Source organism: Rana temporaria, chromosome 7 (genome assembly GCF_905171775.1).
Source record: "Rana temporaria chromosome 7, aRanTem1.1, whole genome shotgun sequence".
Taxonomy (NCBI): Eukaryota; Metazoa; Chordata; class Amphibia; order Anura; family Ranidae; genus Rana; species Rana temporaria.
The window spans coordinates 180,216,556-180,233,042 of NC_053495.1; the positions used below are offsets into that span (position 1 = coordinate 180,216,556).

The 16,487-nt window shown below is 41.8% G+C and overlaps 1 protein-coding gene across 1 annotated transcript in view; it reads left to right on the forward strand.

Annotated features, from left to right (window-relative positions):
• The window catches only part of COL24A1 (collagen type XXIV alpha 1 chain), a 359,199-nt gene that overhangs the window by 293,762 nt on the left and 48,950 nt on the right, over window positions 1–16,487 (forward strand). The window contains exons 36-43 of the mRNA XM_040360554.1: window positions 332–385; window positions 758–865; window positions 2,145–2,198; window positions 3,601–3,708; window positions 5,202–5,255; window positions 9,967–10,020; window positions 11,334–11,390; window positions 16,239–16,292. Of these exons, the coding sequence (XP_040216488.1) occupies window positions 332–385; window positions 758–865; window positions 2,145–2,198; window positions 3,601–3,708; window positions 5,202–5,255; window positions 9,967–10,020; window positions 11,334–11,390; window positions 16,239–16,292 (543 nt within the window). The remainder of the gene's footprint in view (window positions 1–331; window positions 386–757; window positions 866–2,144; window positions 2,199–3,600; window positions 3,709–5,201; window positions 5,256–9,966; window positions 10,021–11,333; window positions 11,391–16,238; window positions 16,293–16,487) is intronic.

Sequence of the window (16,487 nt, forward strand, 5' to 3'; positions counted from 1 at the left end):
TTGGCTAAACTACTCAACCATTCCTACTCTCAGATCTCCACAGCATAAAGGTTAATAATTCTGCAATAGATAAGAACTAGGAGGGCTCTTTAAGATAACAGGAAGTGTGCACAGAGGACACATAACATAACATTTCTGCCATGATCAACATTTTTTTTTAACATACTAAAAATTTGTAACAAAATACTTCCAATGGTATATTTAACAGTTCAAAAGGGAAACAAATACTGTAAGAGAAGTTCAATGTTAGGGTTATGTTAACTAACCCTAAACCATTCAAATACATTTGACTTGTGTTAACTATACATCTTTTTTTTTTTGCACTAAATAGGGAGAACCAGGTCCACCAGGGGAAGAAGGTGTCCAGGGAAAAGATGGCCCAAAGGTAAACTCATGCCATCATGTCTGTCTTCATATAACATTTGTTATATTACGCAATGGGGTTGATTTACTAAAGGCAAATAGACTGTGCACTTTGCAGTTGCTCCAGAGCTTAGTAAATGAGGTTAAGGTTCTCTTTGCAAAAAATATCCAATCACGTGCACGAAAAAAAAAAAAAAACAGCGTTTTTGCTTGCACGTGATTGGATGATGGAAGTCAGCAGAGCTTCTGCTCATTTACTAAGCTCTGGAGCAACGGCACTTTGCAAAGTGTACAGTCTTCTTGCCTTTATTAAATCAACCCCAATGTGTCTTTTTTTTCCCTTCAACTCTCAGTAAGTGTGTCATGTACATAAGTCCTTAAACTTGTTTTGAAGGGAGAACCAGGAGATGCTGGCCTTCAAGGAGAGACTGGTGAAAAGGCAGAGGCCGGGATAGCAGGAATCCAGGGATCTGTCGGAGGGCCTGGCATAATGGGATTACCTGTAAGTACGTTTTCTGCAGATTTTTTTGAGCAAAAGCTTTGGTTTCTCTTATCTAATGCACCATAAATACACAATAATCACATAGACCCCTATGAGAATTGGTAATCATTGGCTGAGATTTATTTTACAGCCCAAAATTGTACACACTACCAGTTTTATTTAGTTCAACCCAGCAGGCTGAACAAAAAGAAAACTGGCAGCTCAGGTCGAAGCCGATGTACTATCAATTTGATGTTAGTACAGCTATTTCCCCTGCTGTTCTATTGTGTTCTGACAGGGGGACAGTCCCTCCGCCAGAACACATCGGTCAGCGCTCTCAGCCATTGCGTAAAAAGCGCTGACCGGGAGTCGGTCGGCAGACCCTTTTTCAGTCACGCCTCTTTGAACGGCCGACCTCTGTCAGACCAGATAAAGTACACATGTGCCAAATGTTTGCCAGTTTCTATTTAACTGGCCAATGCCACCCAACATTCAGCCCATGTGCACTAGGGTTTGGGGGTCTGTATATAGCAGAGATCAGATACAGATCTGCTTTTTTCTGAACACAGCACCTACTTTTTACAAGCCATTCATAAAATACGGGCTGGAGTTGTTTCTCCTTAAAGCGGGGGTTCACCCTTAGAGGGCACTTTTCCCCCTTCGCTTCCTGCTCGTTATTACTAGGGGAATCGGCAATTTATTTTAAAATATGTGCAGTACTTACCCGTTTACGAGACGCATCCTCTCCGTCGCTTCCGGGTATGGGCTTCGGGAATGGGCGGTCCTTCTTGATTGACAGGTTTCCGAGAGGCTTCCGACGGTCGCATCCATCGCGTCACGATTTTCCGAAAGAAGCCGAACGTCGGTGCGCAGGCGCAGTATAGAGCCGCACCGACGTTCGGCTTCTTTCGGCTACGAGTGACGCGATGGATGCGACCGTCGGAAGCCTTTCGGAAGAATGTCAATCAAGAAGGAACGCCCGCTCCCGAAGACCCATACCCGGAAGCGACGGAAGAAGATACAGCTCGAAAACGGGTAAGTACTGCACCTATTTTAATATAAATAGCCGATTCCCCTAGACCGAACGAGCAGGAAGCTAAGGGGAGATTTTTTTTTTTTTTTTAAATGGGTGAACTCCCGCTTTAATGCTGTACAATGGGAATTTTTTTGCATGAATATTAAAATCATGTTTTTAAGAAATGTTTAGTTACCTTCAGTCCTTTATTTTTTACTGTTGTGATTTACTAATATTTTAAAGTTTAATATTTAATCATTGAATTTCTATTTTATGAGCAAACAGGGTCAAGAGGGCAAACAAGGAAACCCAGGGATAAGAGGTCGTCCAGGCAGAAAGGTGATGTATTTTATTTTATGGGAAAGTAATTATTTTAGATTTTTATCAGAACACTAAATTATACAGTTCCTTTGAAAAAGCATTCATACCCCTTGAAATCTTCCACATTTTTTCATGTTACAACCAAAAACATAAATGTATTTTATTGGCATTTTATTTGATAGACCAACACAAAGTGGCACATAATTGTGAAGTGGAAGGAAAATGATAAATGGTTTTCAAAATGTCAGAAGTCAATACTTTGTAGAACCACCTTTTTCTGCAGTTACAGCTTCAAGTCTTTTTGGGGATGTCTCCACCAGCTTTGCACATCTAGAGAGGGACATTTTTTCCCAGTCTTCTTTGCAAAATAGCTCAAGCTCTGTCAGATTGTATGGAGAGCGTCTGTGAACAGCAATTTTCAAGTCTTGCCACAGATTCTCAATTAGATTTAAGTCTGGACTTTGACTGGGCCATTCTAACACATAATTATGCTTTGATCTAAACCATTCTATTGTAGCTCTGGTTGTTGTTTAGGGTCGTTGTCCCGCTGGAAGGTGAACCTCCGCCACAGTCTCTAGTCTTTTGCAGACTCTAACAAGTTTTCTTCTAAGATTGCCCCGTATTTGTCTCCATCCATCTTCCCATCAACTCTGACCAGCTTCCCTGTCCCTGCTGAAGAAAAGCATCCCCAAAACATGATTCTGCCACCACCACGTTTCACGGTGGGGATGGTGTGTTCAGGGCGATGTGCAGTGTTTGTTTTTCACCACACATAGCGTTTTGCTTTTAGGCTTCTCGTAAACTGCAAACGGGACTTCTTATGGCTTTCTTTAAACAATGGCTTTCTTCTTGCCACTCTTCCATAATGGCCAGATTTGTGGAGTGCACGACTAATAGTTGTTCTGTGAGCAGCATGGTCAAACAGCAGTTGGGGGGGGGGGGGGTTGTCCACCATCCTGACACAGCCACCACCCCACAGATCAGAATAGGACCAAGTACTACCTACACTTGTGCAGCTGCTGTCTTTACCCTCTATATCTTTTATTTTTAATTCACATGAGACACAGGTGCATTCTTTTTTATTTTGTATTTACTACCTACACTTAGTCCCCAAGGAAATGCAACTGCAATTTTCAATTTGTTGGGATGCCTTTTTTTACAGTGTTGCAGGTAGGAAAAAATGCTTTCCAAAAATAAAAGAAAAAATGTATTAATATGGCCCTGCCTCAACAACAAAAATATTTGTTGATTCCTTATTTCCATGTTGTGCCATGTAGACACAAATGCAAAATGGCACCAAAATACTACAGATGTGAACTTAGCACGAGTGATTTCTACACTGCAAAGTCCTTGAATGAATAAAAACCTATGAAAAAGTATGAACCCATCACCATAACTATTGTATCACTTCTGTCCACAGGGAGAAAAAGGACAAATGGGGCCAGTTGGAGAAATTGGAAGCATCGGTGATCAGGGAGAGCAGGGCAAATGGGGCCCCAAAGGGTCGCGGGGAACTCGAGGACCAGTGGTAGGTTTTCACAAATGTGAATGAGGCTTGCATCATCTTTGTGCAATCACACACATTATATTTACAACATGAAGACGCTGGCCCTGTGTTTATCTGCTTCTATGTTTATCTGCCTCTGTAAAGTAAACTCTGTGTTTAGATCAAAGAATGGCAATTATCCTGTGAGCGAAATCCTTCCTCCCAGTTCCAGAGGGCATAGCTAGTTATGAGCCCACTATCTTCCCACACAATCACACATGAAGATGTCTTATTTTTTCTAAGTGGGACAAATAAAAAGCTTTTGAAACTCAGATGTCTGAATATCCTGTACATCTCAGCACAGGAAACATAGGGGTTGATTTACTAAAACTGGAGAGTGCAAAATCTAGTGCAGCTGTGCAGGGTAGCCAGTCAGCTTCTAACTTTAGCTTGTTCACGTAAAGTAGACCTATAGGCAAAAAAATGTTTTTTTCATTTTGGATAGAGTAAGGCCGGGTTGACATATATGCGAATTGGATGCAGATTTTGCTTCATCCAATTCGCAAGACAGGAGACTGTGACGGGCTCTCTATGGAGCTGGTTTACATAGCTTTCACCAAGGCATTGTCCGCATTGAAAAAGGGTCCTGTGCGTTCTTGGCTTCGTTTCAGATGTAAATTCAGGCAAAAATTCAGACCTGATTCGCACCTAAATCAGTGGGATCCGCAGCCGCATCAGTGTGAACCCAGCCTAAGGGAGGGTTATAACTTATGTCATATTTTTTTTTTTCACTATCTGTTTCACATATCGGAGATTTACCTTCACTTCCTGTCCCATAGCCAAACAGCAAGTGAGCGAACATCCATGCAAATTAAGGGAATTCCTTGGGGACCTCCAGGTCTTCAGAACTAGTGTTCCCATTGGAAGATTTCCCCTCTATTACTTTTCTGGGGACAACCCAATTTGGGATTTTCTTTTATTTTTACTTTTAATGGTAATAGTAAACAGGACAAATAAGGAGGCTGAATCTCCCTAATCGGGACACAGACAGCTAAAAACACTGAGGCCTCGTACACACGACCGAGGAACTCGACAGGCGAAACACATCGTTTTGCTCGTCGAGTTCCTTGTTAGGCTGTCGAGAAACTCGACAAGCCTATTTTCTCCATTCCCGTCAAGGAAATAGAGAACATGCTCTCTTTTTGGCTCGTCGAGTTTCTCGACAGTTTCCTTGACGAAAATGTACACACGACCGGTTTCCTCTGCAAAAAAATATCTCCCAGCAAGTTTCTTGCTGGTTTTTGCCGAGAAACTCGGTCGTGTGTACGAGGTCTCACGAGCATTAAAATCTCTCTGCATATTATCCAAAACTAAAAATTGTTTTGCTTTTAGTTATACTTTAAGCTTTGACAAAATAAAGAGGAAGCTGATTGGTTTCTATGCAGAACTGCACCAGATTTTGCACTTGCCAATTTTAGTAAATTTACTCCATTGCATCATATATATATAACGGTTATGTTTTTGTGTTTTGACAGGGCCACCTAGGAGCCATGGGGCCTGAAGGAGAGCCTGGGATCCCAGGATATGGGGTATGAATGTAATCCATTATTTTAGTCCCTACAAATGTAGCCAAATGTTTTCTACGATTCTTATTCAAATCTGTTGGTGGGAAATTTACTTCTCAATTCCTGTCTCCAACCAGCTGTTGTGACTATTATCTAAAAAAAAAAAAAAAAAAAATTATTTAAAATTAACGAAAATGCTGCATGGTGAGTGAGATTCCTTTTTCTAGCTTTGTAATGGCCAGGATTTTGGGATCTCTTTGCTGGAGAACCCTGAAAGATATAAGAAGACAAGATGCATCAACCCAGTGATCCCCACTATTCTCTGCTTAAGTTGCTTGCCATAACATGTCAAACAATTGAGACACTGGAGTTGATTTACTAAAACTGGAGAGTGCAAAATCTGGTTCAGTTGTGCACAGAAACCAATCAGCTTCCAGGTTTTATTGTCAAAGCTTAATTGAGCAAGCTGGAGTTGGAAGCTGATTGGTTTCAATGCAGAGCTTCACCAGATTTTTCAGTCTCCAGTTTTAGTAAATCAACCGCACTATGATTCTACCAACACAATGACGTACTCTAGTCTATGCACTAAATTTCTATGCATTTTGAGGTAAAATAGGTCTAGCCAGTACAGTGAAATAGACACTATGGGGACTGTTTAAATATGTTTTCACATATTGTTCACCCAGGATTCATGCATACTGAATCCAGGTAGAAAATGTGTGAATCTTAGATGAATGTTGTATGAATCTTGGTAAAAACATTTCAAAATAGACCCTAAGCGCCCATGTTTGTGGACACCTAGTCATTACACCAATGTGAGCTTTTTGGATAAACTAATTCAAATTTATGGGCATTATTTTTGAGCTGGCCTCCCCTTTGGTGCTTAAACCTCCTTCACGCTTCAGGGAAGGCTTCCAAAAAAAATTGTAGTGTGTCTATGGGAATTTGTGCCCACTCAGGTCCAAATGGTATTGGATAAGAACACCTGGCTCGCTGTTCCAATTCATCTCAAAGGTGTTCAGTGGAGTAGAAGTCAGGGCTCTGTGCAGGTCTTTCGAGTTTCCCCACACCACCTATCAAACCATGTCTTTATGAAGCTGGCTTTCTGCACAAGGTCATTGTGATTCTGGTGGAAAAAGTAACCTTCCTTAACCTCCCTGGCGGTATGATTATTTCAGAAAAAAGGTGCTGAAAGCGGTACCATTATTTGCAAGGAAATTTGGCGTTTTATACCGTAGGCCTGTAATTCTTAGGAATAATTCATCTGTCCAAACAAGAGTCTAGTAGGCATCCCGGGTATGAATTTTTTTTAAAAACAAAATTATAAATTATAATATAATAAATAATTATAAATAATTATAACAAATAATAATATAATTATAATAAAATTTATTCAATAATGTAATCAACTCAAAATCACTGAAATTTGCTCAGTTGCAGAATTGTCGCAACTTTTATTTTTTTATGGCGAATTTCCCCACAAATCGCTATCGCACAATTCTGCAAGTGATTCTAATTTATTATCGCTGTTTTCTAGCGGCTCTAAAACCATTTTTGACATAAAGGGACACTTTTGGTTGCTATGGACAATCTACAGTTTGCAGGCAGAAAGAACAGTTTTTATTATATAAAAGTACATGCAGGGCACTGGGCAGACCACTAGGGACAAGGGGTGTGTGTATTTTTTACATGCAGTACTGTAATCTATAAGATTACAGTAAACTGTATGTATTGTGTTTGTTTACGTTTTTTAATTTGGCGCCGTTCTCTGCTCCCGTGCGTCGTAACGTCGCAGGAAACGGAGATCGGCGGCACACAGAGGCACTGTGTGAATCGAGCGAGGTCCCGCTCACTCACACAGCGTGGGGCGGTGGCTGGATCCAGGGACAAGGTAAGTAAACACTGCCTGTGTATTCAGCGAGGCGAGCCCGAGTCTGACTCGGGGTTGCCGATCGTAGCCCAAAAATCTCACCCCGAGTCAGACTCGGGAATACCGCCAGGGGGGTTAAACTGTTACCACAACTAGTAAGGGTGCAATTATCTCAAATATATTTGTATTTTTTTGCATTTACAGTACCCATCTGTAAACACCTGAGTTCGTTCATTTGGAGGGTAGTCCACATACTTTTGGCCATATAATGCACATTAAAGTAGCGTTTACTAAAAGTTTGTATTACCATGTCAATCATTGTGGTGCTTGTGTGCTGACCATACTATTCAGAAAACTACACCAACTATCACCAAACTACATTCTAGCACCCAGTTGGGATACTGGGATTGATTTACTAAAACTGGAGAGTGCAAAATCTGGTGCAGCTCTGCATAGAAACAAATCAGCTTAAAGTTGTTTTTGTTAAAACTTAATTGAACAAGCTGAAGTTAGAAGCGTATTGGCTACCATGCACAGATGCACCATATTTTATACTCTCCAGTTTTAGTAAATCAACCACACTGTCTTTTGCAAAACTTTCAGTGGGACACGTATAAACTACAAACTCTTTACCCATATTTCATGTGCCAGCTGCTATTGGTAGCTGAAAATTGTTTAGTAAGCACTACATTTAAGAAAATACATAAACTTCAGTGCATATGTCCATTTTCTTTTGTTAGCAAACCGAGTAATGACCTTTAGTAAAGTGCAATGATGACACACTATCACTGGGGAATATCTGGAAATCTTGTTTTACTAAAGTTAAAAAGCACATGGTTATATGTGTAAGTGATTAGTGCAACTGAAAACCACTCTGTAAAGTCTTCTGAAGAATAATTGGGCTTATTCAGTGCAGAGTTCCTAATTCATAACTGCCAAGGGTAGCTAAGTGCAGTCCCTTTTATTGGTTTCTTGGGCTTGAGCAGTAGCATCTTGAATTTAAAGTGGTATTAAACTCTGTTACACCACTTATATCTACAGGTAAGCCTATAATAAGGCTTATCTGTAGGTACTGTGAATATCTCCTAAACTTGCACTGTTTGGGAGATATTAAAAGTGCATGTAGCTGGTGACATCACTGGTGCATGCTCTCTGAAGGTCCAGTTTACAGTGCTGGACCTTCAGAGCCTGTGCCATAAACGGCTGCTCCCGCACACGGAAGTGACGTCATGGTGCCCTAGGGCACTCATGTAGCCAGAGGCCATGGGGAAGATGTCAGCCCTCTAAGTGGTGATAGCGTGGCGCTGGAGGGCTTCATTCTAATGTAAGTTTCTCATAATATGCTAGTATGCTATGCATACTAGCATATAATGTCATTGCCTTGCAGGGATTTTCTTTAACCAGCTGCACATTTAGGAGATATTTGCTGTACATATAAGTAAGCCTTATTATAGGCTTACCTACATGTAAACATCATACATGGGAGTTTACTCCCACTATAAGGCTTAATTTTAATAAAGCAAAGGAACCTCCAGATTGGTAGAATCCAATGAAAGCACTGACTTGTTTAAAGTTTAATCGCGGAAAGCGGTACCATTATTTGCAAGGAAATTTGGCGTTTTATACTGTAGGCCTGCAATTCTTAGGAATAACTCACTTAAATCTGTCCAAGCAAGAGTCTAGTAGGCATCCCGGGTATGACATTTTTTTAAAAACAAAATTATAAATTATAATATAATAAATAATTATAAATAATTATAACAAATAATAATATAATTATAATAAAAATTATTCAATAATGTAATCAACTCAAAATCACTAAAATTTTCTCAGTTGCAGAATTGTCGCTGTCATGACTAAGCACTGACTGTAAGTGCGAAACGCGTCAGCCATACTGTATCTTGTTGGTTTGCAGTGACTGTTTGTGCAGTTGAAAAATAAAAAGACAACTTTTTTTAAGTGATTTTGGAGTGCGGCTGTCCAGTTCTCGTCCATTTATTTGCTATCATCAGCATTGCCAGCACCTAGGTGGTTCAACAACCCTTGATTGCTCACGGGGCTCACCTGGAGCGGTGAGATATCTGTCTGTTTGAATTTGGCGCTGTTCTCCGCTCCCATGCGTCGTAACGTCGCAGGGAACGGAGATCGGCGGCACACAGAGGCACTGTGTGAATCGAGCGAGGTCCCGCTCGCTCACACAGCGCGGTGGCATCGCTGGATCCAGGGACAAGGTAAGTAAATCAAGCCTGTGGATTCAGCGAGGCGAGACCGAGTCTGACTCGGGGTTACCGATCGTTGCCCAAAAATCTCACCCCGAGTCAGACTCGGGAATACCGCAAGGGGGTTAAGGACAAGGGAATCATACCACTGCTAAGGCCCCTTTCACACTGAGGCGTATTTCAGACGTTTTAGCGCTAAAAATAGTGCATAAATAACGCCTGAAATACTCCTGCCCCAGCATTCTCAATATGAAAGCCTGAGGGCTTTCACACTGAGGCGATGCGCTGGCAGGAGAAAAAAAAATCTCCTGCAAGCAGCATCTTTGGAGCGGTGAGAGGAGCGGTGTGTATATCGCTTCTTTACCGCTCCTTTCCATTAAAAACAATGGGACACCGCAGTAATACCGCCGGCAATGTGCCTCTGGTCCTTTTTCGGCCGCTAGCGGGGGTTAATACTGCACCGCTAGCTGCCGAATACCGCTGCAATTCTGCTACAATTCCGACGGTATAGCGCCGCTAAAAATAACGGCGCTATAACGCCACCACACATTCTGCCCCAGTGTGAAAGCGGCCTAATTGTTTGAACCTATTTGAATTATTATTGTTAAGAACTATTTAATAGTAAAAGTATTCCCTTTGTATTCAGGGTCATCAAGGCCAACCCGGACCATCTGGACCAGCAGGGTCTAAAGGAGAGAAGGTAATGGTTTATATCCATAAGTATTTGTCACTGTATGCATTTATTTTTAGTGACCCATGTTAAGACTGATAGAGTAGCTTGTGAATGGGGTTACCATGGAGGCAGTTATATGCTATAGTAAAAGCAGTTGCCAGTACTCACTGACACTTTACTGACTCGTGGATAAACATAACATACCTCTATGTCTCAGACACTGTAAATGATTACCAATTTGAGCTTTACCACCTGATTTAGGTTTGGTGGAGGAGAAAGGAGATGTTTGTCGAGCAGACTGACAGGGGTTATAACCCTCTCTTGTAGAGCAGACTTTAGGAGTCAACAGCATGCAAGCAAGCAATGCACAGACCAACCAATTGTAGGTATTTTGCTCAACTAAAGCGTACACACGAACGTATTTCTGATGGAATTTTCCATTGGAATTCTGATGAAGCTGACTTTCATCAGTCTTGCATACACACCATCAGCCTAAATTCCGACCGTCCAAAATGCGGTGACGTACAACACTACGAAAAATGAAGTTTAATGCTTCCGAGAATGCGTCGACTTGATTCTGAGCATGCGTGGATTCTTCTTCGATGGAATTCCACACAGACGATCGGAATTTCCTAACGTTTTTTTTTTTTCATCGAAAAAATGTAAAACATCTTCTATTTTTTTTACACCGATGAAAAAAAAAACGATAGTTTTTTCCAATGAAAAAAGTTCATCTGACTTTTTTCATCGGAAAAAACGATCGTGTGTACACGGCATTACAACCTCTTGTTGTGGTTATAACATGTATTCGTTACAATTATGGATAGAAGAAAAATGTACGCAATAGGGGTTATTTACTAAATCCACTTTGCACTACAAGTGCAAACTACAAGTGCAAAATGCACTTGAAATTGCACTGAAAGTGCACTTGGAAGTGCAGTCGCTGTAGATCTGAGGGGGACATGCAAGGAAAAAAAAAACAGCATTTTAGCTTGCACATGATTGGATTATAAAATCAGCAGAGCTTCCCCTCATTTCAGATCTACCCCCCCCAGATTTACAGTGACTGCGCTTCCAAGTGCAATTTCAAGTGAACTTTGCACTTGTAGTTTGCACTTGTAGTGCAAAGTGGATTTGCCTTTCATAAATAACCCCCTAGGTGTGCTTTTTCTAAGTTGCTTGCATTTGATTTTTTTGACATAAAGATTATTCATTACCTAATGTCATACATGAAGTCGAACGTGCGTTCATTTTGGCACAACTCCTTTAAATAATGACATTCAATAGGCTTAAGAACAAACTCCACTTACATTTCTCTATACTGTATGTTTCTTTTGCAGGGTTATCCTGGTGAAGACAGTACTGTAATTGGACCACAGGGACCCCCAGGTGAACCAGTAGGTTTTTCTCTAAAGCACTTTTGTTTTAGGCAATATACTGAATGATTTTTCAAGTTATAACTAAAGGGTAATGTTGGACAAATATGTACAGTAAACCCTTTTTATCCATTTATGTGTTAATTTAAGAAAATCGTTGCATATGTTTTTAAGTACAGCTAGTAGAAATGTCTAAATTGGTCTTGATATTAGCCTTCTATAGTGCCCTGAACAGCAACATGCAGAGTGGGAGAAGAAGGGCAGCACTGTGAACAAATCAGAATTGTATTGCTATGCACATTGCTGTCACGCATGCATAGTGAATTTGCTCACAGGAGGGGGGGGGAGCAGTGGCGGCTGGTGCTAAGCTTTTTTTGAGGGGGAAGCAAACAAACCCTCCCAAGGTCCTCCCACCTCTCCATGGTGATGGTTCCCCCACACTCAGCCCCTCCATGGTATGGTGCTGGTTCCCCGCACTTACCCCTCCACGGTGATGGCCCCTGCCCCACCCCCCATACTCAGCCTCTCAATGGTGATGGTCACCCCCACACTCAGCCCATCTACAGTGACGTCCCCCCCTGCACTCACCCCTCCACGGCTTCCCCGGCTTCGCCTCCCGGCCAACCTGATCCACCTCCTGCCCTGATTGGCCGGGAGAAAAAGTCGGAAGACAATAGCGGATATTAATTCGCTAGTGTCACAAGTGGAGTATCACAATGCTCTGCGTCCTGAGCCCAACCTTTTTCAAGCCAATTAGAGCCTCAGGCCTCGTACACACAACTGGTTTCCTCGGCAGAATCCATCAAGAAACTTGCTGGGAGATATTTTTTTGCCAAGGAAACCGGTTTTGTGTAAATTTTCTTCGAGGAAACTGTCGAGAAACTCGACGAGCCAAAAAGAGAGCATGTTTTCTATTTCCTCGACGGGAATGGAGAAACTTGCCTTGTCAAGTTCCTCGACAGCCTAACAAGGAACTTGACGAGGAAAACAATGTGCTTCGCCCGTCGAGTTCCTCGGTTGTGTACGAGGCTTCAGGCTCTAATCATGTGACTTGAAAAAATAAAAAAACTAGAATGCTTTGAGTCTGGCCCCCTGCAGGGAGGCAGTTCCCCTGCACCCATAATGGACTGACCGTTCCTAGGGAAAAAGGATAAAGACATCAATGTGCTAATCTTTTTTCATTGTCCAATCAGAAGGCTGGACTACCTGTTAAACAAAAAAGGCAGCTGGTGGAGGAGAGGTGGCATAAAGTGGAACTTAAAGTGGAACTAAACCCTCCTATCCTTTTCAGCCAAGGAAGCTGCCATCATAGCCTCTGTTTGATCTGCAACTTCCAGAATGCCACACATTTGGTCCATTATGACACCAGCCATTTGATGCTTTGATAGTTTTGGTTGAGAACACAAGTAAATGTGACAGCATTCCTGGCATAAAGACTGTTAGGCCCCGTACACACGACCGAGTTTCTCAGCCAGAAACTCGGTTCAGAGCTGAATTCTGCCGAGAAACCCGGCCGTGTGTACACTTTCGGCCAAGGAAGCCGACGAGGACCTCGGCGAGGAAATAGAGAACATGTTCTCTATTTCCTCGTTGTTCTATGGGAGAACTCGGCCCGCCGAGCTCCTCGGCGGCTCCAGGACTGAACACGCCGAGGAACTCGATGTGTTTGGCACGTCGAGTTCCTCGGCCGTGTGTACGGGGCCTTACTGTTTTTTGAAAACGTTAAATGTTAAATTGAGGAGTTTAGCTCCACTTTTTAGAAAAAGTCACTCAGCAGATGGATGAGTGCCATTACCATGATTTTAGGAGTTAAAGGTGTTGAAATTAGCACATGGAGGATACGTGCAACTAGGGTAAGGCATACAGTGCAATACATATCTTTAGATTTTGACTTTTGCCTAAAAGTTCTCTTTGAATCCCCCTTTCCCCTATGCTTTGATGACTATTATTGGCATCTAATGTGTAACAATGTGGTAAAACTTGAAACTATATGTCTGGACTTCCATATTGGACAATCTCTATTCTTTTCTGTTATCTGGAAGGGGAAAAATATTATTGGTTGCTTAAAGTTACCAAATCATCATATCTAATCACGGGCTATAATGGACATCCCAACTTTATAAAATCCACACCCATATTTGATTGAAACTACACCCACCTTCTAGAGCCCTCGGTATTAGAGGTTCGAAAATAAGGCTAGATAAAAGATGTAAAAAACAAAAGACAAATATTGTGTCCTGTATGACAGTCAAATATCTGGTCCATATGTGCAAAAACCTTTTAGATGTCTCAGATGGCTCCCACTGCTGTGTTTGAGCCAATGAGGAAAGTGAGAACAGAGAAAGCCTGTTCTCTTGTACACATTATTATTTTTACACAGGATTTATATAGCATCAAAAGTTTGCATAGCACTTTACAAAAAAGGGATACAATACAGCAACAATACAATTCATAAGAAAAGGGTAAAGAGGGCACTGCTTCTGCAAACTTACAATCTGATAGAGAGGAGCTAGCTAGTGGAATAAAAAGGTAATAACTGTGAGGGATAAACTGATGTGAGAAATAGAAGATTTGCTTATTAGCTAAAGGCAGAATAGGCTTCCCTAAATACATGTGTTTTCATGTATTCAGGGATCGCATTAAAGTGGACAGAGTAGGAGATAGTCAGACAGATTGGGGTAGTGGGCTCCAGAGAATGGGAAAGGCTCTGGAGAAGTCCTGGAGACGAGCATTGGAGGAGGAGACAAGGGATCTAGAGAGCAGGAGGTCTTGAGAGGAGCAGAGAGGACGGTTTGGGTGATATTTAGAAAAAAAGATTGTTGATATAGCTCAGGGCGGATTTGGCTTTGTATGTTATTGTTAGTGTTTTGAATTTTCATCTCTGGATGGAGATCATGCTCATGTATGTACTTAGGGGTGGCTGAGGTTGGCGCTGCTTGCAGAAGATTTTTTATCTTAAAAGAGAAGTATTGAAATTACAATATGTTTTTCCCATAATCCTACTTACCTAGATGGATGCAGCATCCAACCGATGCTGCATCTGTCCCCCAGCATCTCTGCACTGCGAACCGAGTCACCGAACACCACTGATTGCTCCCCGCGCAGAGAGCTTTTGCCTGTAAATCAGCAGCTCCTCCACGCTCATTGAAGTGCTGAGCTGTGGAGTAGCAGGGAGCGGCTGTTTCAGCGGCTCACTCAGAGGCTGAGGTGGGCATCAGTCCAGGCACCTGGCGGATCCAAACTCCCAGAATCGTGATGACGCAGTGCCTGGACTGATCTGCATGACGTCAGCAGAGAGGGGACTTCAGACCACTTAGAATGAATAGCACTCCTGTGACCCTTAGGAGAAGCCCAGCCAAACAAGCTCAGGCTGGACTTCTCCTTTAATGCATAGAATGCATTAAGGTAAAAAAAAAAATTCTGCCTTTAAAACCACGTTAAGCCTGATCCTAGTTTTTTTAATGCTTTAATACGTGTCTTATAAACAAGACCAAGGATAAATCCAAGGAAAAATCCAAGCTTTACTCACCGGCCAGCCCGCTGACAACCGAATCAACCTATCTAACAGTACGCGTTAAAACAGGGATTTAGTCTGCACACATTTTCAAATACATGCGTAAGCCACAGAGCCTCGTCACGGCACCCTGGTATCTGTGGTCCTATCTCTAGCTTATGAGAGACTCCACAATGGAAGCACATGCATTCTGACCTCCACCTATCCCATACCTCCCAACTTTTTGAGATTGGAATGAGGGACACCTATCAACAAAAGTATGCAGGCATAGGGCACACCCCTTACCACACCCCCTTAAAGGAGAATTTTACAAAACCCCACAAGTGCTTTTTTTACCACCACTATTCCTTTATATTGGCTTTTGGAATTTACAAATGCAACAATTTAGCAATCAGATGAAAGGTTTAGGGCTGGACAATACATTTTGATAGATAAAAAGTGCATTTTATATACAACTATACAGATCAGACCAAAATGAGGGACAAATGAGGAGGAAAGAGGGACAGAGGGACATTGTTCCAAATCAGGGACAGTCCCTCGAAATCAGGGACAGTTGGGAGCTATGCTATCCATCAGAATGCATGTGCTTCCATTGTGGAGTCTTTCAAAGGCTAGAGATAGGACCACAGATACCAGGGTGCCGCGACGAAGCTCTGTGGCTTACGCATGTATTTACAAATGTGTGCAGACTAAACCCCTGTTTTAAAGCATACTGTTAGATAGGTTGATTTGGTTGTCAGCGGGCTGGCCAGTGAGTAAAACTTGGATTTTTCCTTGGATTCATCCTTGGTTTTCTTTATATCATATGTTGCCTTCCTATGCTACTTGCTGCAATGGCCAGTTATAGGTGGGGGTGGTGGCTATCGTTTTTAGTTGTATTATTACTTTAATACAGGTCTGTCATACATTCGTGTAAACTGCACAATACAGAGATGCCTTGGCATGGTGTGTAGCTTTCTATAAATATATGCAATGTTAACATTTATTTTTCTTTTATTAGAAATAGATCCTTATGCTGGCTCGTGGAGCCGAGTGCTAGGGAATTTTGTTTGAAATTGCACATTGATTGAATTATCCCTCCCACTGTGTGCCATTCTAGTATTAATTGAGGAGCTGTCATATTTTTTTTTTTTTCGCAGCACCTGACTGGAAGTATTCCAGACTGCTCTGTATGTGCCTGTTGACTGCTTTTTACTTTGTCACTTCAGATGAACACTGCTCAACAAAGTCTATATTGAAAAAAACACATTTTTTTTTTACCTAAGCGACTTGTTCTTGTATATAATATCATTGAATGGAATGTGTGCTTTATTACTTAAAAGATTCAAATGTATATCTTGTCTTATTCAACACAGGGCCCTGCCGGAGAGCACGGTGATCGGGGAGAGTCTGGAGATGAAGGCTATAAGGTATTAAGACATTTTCAGATATTCGTGTTTGTTTGTTTTTTCACATCTTCTATGGCCTCGTACATACGACCGAGAAACTCGATGGGCGAAACACATTGTTTTCCTCGTCGAGTTCCTTGTTAGGCTTGTCGAGGAACTCAACAAGCTTGCTTTGCGTACACACTGTCAAGCCAAAATCTCCTCGTTCTCAAACGC